Below are 5,691 nucleotides of genomic sequence, written 5' to 3'. Positions count from 1 at the left end.
GTGGCATTGGAAGCTGCTCGTTTGGCCACTCTAGCTGAGATGACGCATCTGGAGCAGAGGGAGAAAGCTCTCGAAGAGCAAGCTTGCATTATTCCCAGCTCCAGTCGGAACAGAAGGCAGTTGTTTCCGAATAATAACACTCAAAACTTCTAGGTCAGGCGCACTCCAATGTAGAATTTGGCAGCAACTACTCGAATTGCTAACACTCTTCAGCCTTCAGGTTTTGTTGCTGAAGGTCTTTGTCACATCTAGGAAATCTTGAAGGCAGCAATGGCCAAGAATTCTGTGTCACCCAGCCTCATAATCGGATTAACAACAAATATATCTGAGCTGATGCTACCCAATCAGCTTGTAATCCGCATGGGCAACTCATACCAAGAGCATCTCCTCCTCCAGGTGGAATGGCTCCCCCTCAACGACCAGATTCTCCTTTGTAGAGTGATGACCGGTTTCGCAACCGATTGACTCCTCCTCGGTAGTGCGACGAACGGTATCGTGATCGAGTAAGTCCTCCGCTGCACCTTCCGTACTCGCCTCGGCAATATGATGACAGATATCCACCCGGTGACAATCGGAGGCGCAGTATGTCACGCCAACTGGATGATTTTTTTTATCCCGGTGGGCCTGGATACATGGCGCAGGGATAGACCCCTTGTACGATGCTCGGTCACCCTTAGCTCAAAACCGAGTAAACAGTGGCCTTCAGTAGAGACGACTATGACAAAGATTTTCCGAGTGGGTCCATTTCTTCAGGACCACTGTGTTTCAGTAGGTACACCAGATAAGCTATAACCCCGCCAAACTTTAGGTTGGCCACTGGGATCAGCAAATTCAGTGGGGAGTCGAGACCGGAGACTTGGCTCGACGGTTAGCGAATGGCAGTGCAAATAGGAGGAGGGAATGACGATGTAGCTATGAATGATCTCCTTCTAATGCTTGAAGGGTCTTCTTAGGCATGGCTTAATCAATTGCCTCCTAGTAGCATCTACAGTTGGGACGACCTGTGCCATGTCTTAGTAAAAAAAACTGAAGGGACTTACAAACGCCAGGAGCTTTGGCCGAGTTACAACCCTATGTTCAAAAGAAAAACAAAACTCTGCGAAATTACGTTGAGAACGTCACCGAGCACCACACAGTCTATGCCTTTAAGCAAGGCATATGATACATAGAGCTAACTCTCAAGTTTGGTCAGTTGGATGTTTCCTCTTTGATGATGGAAATAGCTAATCGCTATGCCAACGGTGAAGAGGACGATTAGTTGAGGAGTGGTAAAGTATTTCCCTACCTATGCTTTCGTAAACAAGTACCTCCTCCGTAACAAAAAGTAACAAGTTTTCTATGCCTATGCAAAACCAAAATATGTCATACATTTTGATACAGAGGTTGTACTTTCAAAGTCATATTTTCTATGGGTTACGCAATATTTTTATATTCCACGTGAACAGAGCTAAACAGTCTGAAATTCAAATTCTAGTATTGACGAGGGTAGTGTCTACAATTTGTAGATGACATTTTTATATTTATTTTCCTTTACTGCTCTGTACAATTATTGTTTGTCTTTTGTTCAACTAATGTTGCTGTTATATTCAGAGCCATGGGATGGAAGTTTTTCATTTTCATACATGTATATATCAGTGCTTTTTACCATCATCTAATACTACAGAATGTGTCTTGACCATGGTCAAGAATCATTTATTATTAAAAATTTAGTGCAGATATAACCATTGCTAGCATACCATTTGTTTTCTACTCCATTATAATATACCTAAATTAGTTGCCGGTCACAAGATTTCTAAACTAACTTCGGATATCATAAACTAACATTAGAAATCAGCTACAAGATTCCTAATGTTTAGTTATTGGTTGAGTCCTACTACCAAACAGTTAATACACTCAATGTATTTTCTTACTATTTATACAACTATATTGTTCTTTTTGGTTGCTTTTGCTTAACTTGCTAGCTTTTCTGTATACCAACATGTTAAACAAACATATACAATACCAATGGAAAATAATTCTCAAATGCTTATTGATATGCGAAGGTATAGTCATTGCATTCATTTATTATTTAAATGCTTAATATTGCTTCCATCAATCTATCTAGTGTCTTTGATCATCTCTTATTGATGAGAAGCATAGCATTCTAAATCTATGGTGGTGTACCACCCGACGGTGTTTATTTTTCCAAAGTGGGTGCATCTCTGCACTGACATGATTTATAGATTGATTGTTTGGAGTATAGTTGGTAGCCATTCGCGCAAATCAATAATTTAGTGGTTACTCCATGATTCCCAAACTATTTGAAGTTCTAACTTTGACCTAAGCTCAATTTCTTTAAGTTTGATCAATTTCATACGAAAAATATTATAATATCCGCAATATCAAATAGTATGGAATTATTTTATGATGAATCTGCTGAAACGGATTAGGTGTTGTAACCTGATTTTGTTTTTAGTTAGGACAAACTTGAATTATAAATTGTTTGGATAGAAGGAGCAACATAATATATACTAAGTATGTACAATGTTAGAATTTATGGAATCATGGAAATATATTTTCAAAATAAATAGTACGTATTAAATATGTTGCCCGTGCAATTTGAAAATAAATACAAGGTATTTAGGACGTTTCCTGCGCAACTGCCACTGTCCTATTGTCCTAGGCTGCGTATTATGCTAAGCTTTGATGAAGAGAAAAATAAAATGAATGTGGCATTTGGTGAATTTGCGAAGCAAGGGGGGGTTTAGCGCATCACAGGCTACTTATCTGTCCTTTGCGGGGATTATCCGTACTATTCTCGTTTCTTGGCCTTGTTTTATATAGTGATTATTCTTCATTTGATTTCTGTTTTTTGCAAGAATGTTTTATTCATAATAATTGTCTGATGTTGTTGTTTTGCTGAAACGTAGTTTAAAGTCACTATTACCTCTGCATGCGTGCAAGCGCGCGTGTGTTTTTAAACCCACTGTTTCTCAGCAGATAGTGCACAAGCGATCAAACTACGGTGTATTCGGAAGCATAAATACGTGGCAGGAACTTTATCTAGCTCGATCGAATCGCCACCAGCCTGGCATATTCTTATTCTTGTTGCCTAGAGGATATTCTTGATGCCTCTGCCTTTCTTCTGATAAACCAACCTGAACATCGCCGTCAGTTGGCCTAAGTAACGACACGATGAACCTACGCATACGCTCTGGCTTTCTGTAGTACAGTACTAGTATATTTTTGTTATTTTCTTGATGATGATAATCTAACGTACGAACTTCACGAGGCACTTATTCTACAAAAAAAAATTCAGGAGGTGCCACGACACGAGAGTGGCCTTGTGTGTCGACTGTGACCGTGACCCATCGAGGAGCGGCGGCAGTGATGGCACACCAATAATTTTGAAGCTTTTTCCAGACACTGGATCGTGGCCTTCTGCCACGGCCTCGCTTAACGCCTCACAGCTCAACCACCACCTAGAACGGATCACACCAGATGCGGTGGTGGCTGCACCGCCTCGCGGCTGCAGCGGCCTTCCTTGCCGCCGCGCTGGCTCTGAGGTCGCCGGCGCCGCTGCGGTTCGCGTCGGGCGGCCGGTTCAAGGTGGCGCTGTTCGCGGACCTGCATTACGGCGAGAACGCCTGGACGGACTGGGGCCCCGCGCAGGACGCCGCCTCGGACCATGTCATGGCCACCGTGCTGGACGCCGACAAGCCAGGTTATCAGTTGCCCTGCCCCGTCCCATGCGTGAGCTGCGCTGAATTTTTCACTGAATTCCAGCTTTTCTCTGAATTTTTACCTTCCAAATTACTCTTGTGCTGTATTATTGGCAGACTTCGTGGTGTACCTCGGCGACCTCGTGACAGCCAACAACGTGCCGATCCCCAACGCGACCCTCTACTGGGACAGGGCCATTTCTCATTCCCGACGCAGGGGCGTCCCGTGGTCCACCGTGTTCGGCAACCACGACGACATGCCCTTCGAGTGGCCGCCGGAGTGGTTCTCCCCCGCCGGCATCCCGCCCGTGCACTGCCTATCAGCGGCGGCCATGCAAACCTCAGGTAACAGAACATTCCAAATCCCTCTGAATTCTGTACTCAACCAGTCCGCGGGAAGTAGTGTGTGCGCCGTGAATGTTTCAGGGTGCAGCTTCAGAGGGACGCCGCGCATCGAGCTGATGAAAACCGAGCTCAACCGCGACGGTGCAGACGGGTTATCGCGCTCGTCGGTCGGGCCCCAGGAGCTCTGGCCCGGCGTCTCCAACTACGTTCTGCAGGTGCTCTCGCACGAGAAGCAACAAGACCCTGCTCTGCTCATGTATTTCCTCGACTCGGGCGGTGGATCCTACCCGGAAGTCATATCCTCTGCACAGGTCCGGTGGTTCGGTAACCAGTCTCAGTCCCTCAATCCAGATGGCAGGTCAAAAACTAACTTGCGACAATTCTTACTCAACAATTGAGCTGACATAGTGACATTGGCATGTTGATGTTGCAATTTGGATAATCTTTTCTGCAGGATTCCTGAGCTGATTTTTTGGCACATACCAAGTACAGCATACGTCAAGGTGGCACCAAAGTCTAAGACTGAGATCTGCAAGCCCTGCGTTGGTTCTCTCAACGAGGAGGATGTGGCGCCACAAGAAGCCGAATGGGGCGTGATGGACGCTCTTGCCAAGAGGTCTTCAGTTAAAGTATAATACTACTTTGTCTGAAACTCTGATGAACTACATGCCGGATCATATCTCTCAAAGTTGTGTAATGTGGTTACCTTTTGATGTGTACCTAGGCGATCTTCGTGGGGCACAACCACGGGCTCGACTGGTGCTGCCCGTACGAGAAACTCTGGCTGTGTTTCGCGCGCCACACGGGTCACGGCGGATATGGTGACTGGCCAAGAGGGGCAAGGATCGTTGAGATAGCCGAGAAGCCGTTCTCTGTCCACTCCTGGATACGGATGGAGAACGGGAGCACGCACAGCCATATTACATTGTCTTGAGTTTGATTCGGATAGGATTCAGAATCGTATGCACAATGCAAACAATTTGTAACTTTGTATTCGATGATATCCCACCGCTCCCACCCACCGCGCCCCACCGCACCCCACCTCCGACACCTCGCCGGCGGCGCTCCCCTCCGTCGGGCGCCCTCCCACCCCAGATCCTATAACTTGCGCGCACAAATCGAATCCAGGATCCAGCGAGCAGGGTGCACCAGTGCCTCGGCGAGATGAGACTGGCGAAGTAGAAGGCGGTGGTGCACGAGAATCTGAGGGGAGAGATGCTGCGCGACATTCATATTTGTCAAAGGAGAATCGATTTCGAGACAGGGCTGCTGGCGGAGATCATCGTTATGGAAGCAACGGAAGAGGAGAAATCCAGGATGCCTCAGCCCTGGAAGCAGAAGCCTGCCCAAATCTTCCAATGGGCAGTGACAGAAGCGAATTCCACGGAGCCGGTGCAGAGTCACCGCTGGGCATGCGTTCTCAGAAAACTCAACTGAACACCGAACTTGGACCAGTTGCCTCCACCGCCAGCGAGCTCGGACTAGATGATGGTGATAGCGACTCTGCTCCGAGCAGCCAGGAGCCAGTTTTGCTGTTTGGGAGAGTGGTAGAGGGTGATGATAGCAATCAGACAAAAATGCTGCCCGTGACTGCCGGGGCCAGAAGTAGGTTTTTGGCTGGTTGCAAGGCTGCTGGATTGCTTGA

At 46.6% G+C, this 5,691-nt stretch overlaps 1 protein-coding gene across 1 annotated transcript; it reads left to right on the top strand.

The window, feature by feature from the left end:
- The first annotated feature begins 3,391 nt into the window (after positions 1-3,391).
- Positions 3,392-5,067, top strand: LOC123080644 (probable inactive purple acid phosphatase 16). Its single transcript, XM_044503572.1, has 5 exons — positions 3,392-3,703; positions 3,819-4,046; positions 4,128-4,404; positions 4,501-4,675; positions 4,771-5,067. Exons 1-5 carry the CDS (start codon positions 3,481-3,483, stop codon positions 4,978-4,980), a joined length of 1,113 nt encoding a protein of 370 aa, XP_044359507.1. The 5' UTR covers positions 3,392-3,480; the 3' UTR covers positions 4,981-5,067.
- Positions 5,068-5,691: the final 624 nt, after the last annotated feature.

Source organism: Triticum aestivum, chromosome 3D (genome assembly GCF_018294505.1).
Source record: "Triticum aestivum cultivar Chinese Spring chromosome 3D, IWGSC CS RefSeq v2.1, whole genome shotgun sequence".
Classification (NCBI taxonomy): domain Eukaryota; kingdom Viridiplantae; phylum Streptophyta; class Magnoliopsida; order Poales; family Poaceae; genus Triticum; species Triticum aestivum.
Note: the sequence above shows the minus strand (reverse complement) of the source record. Positions and strands in the feature narration are given on the sequence as shown.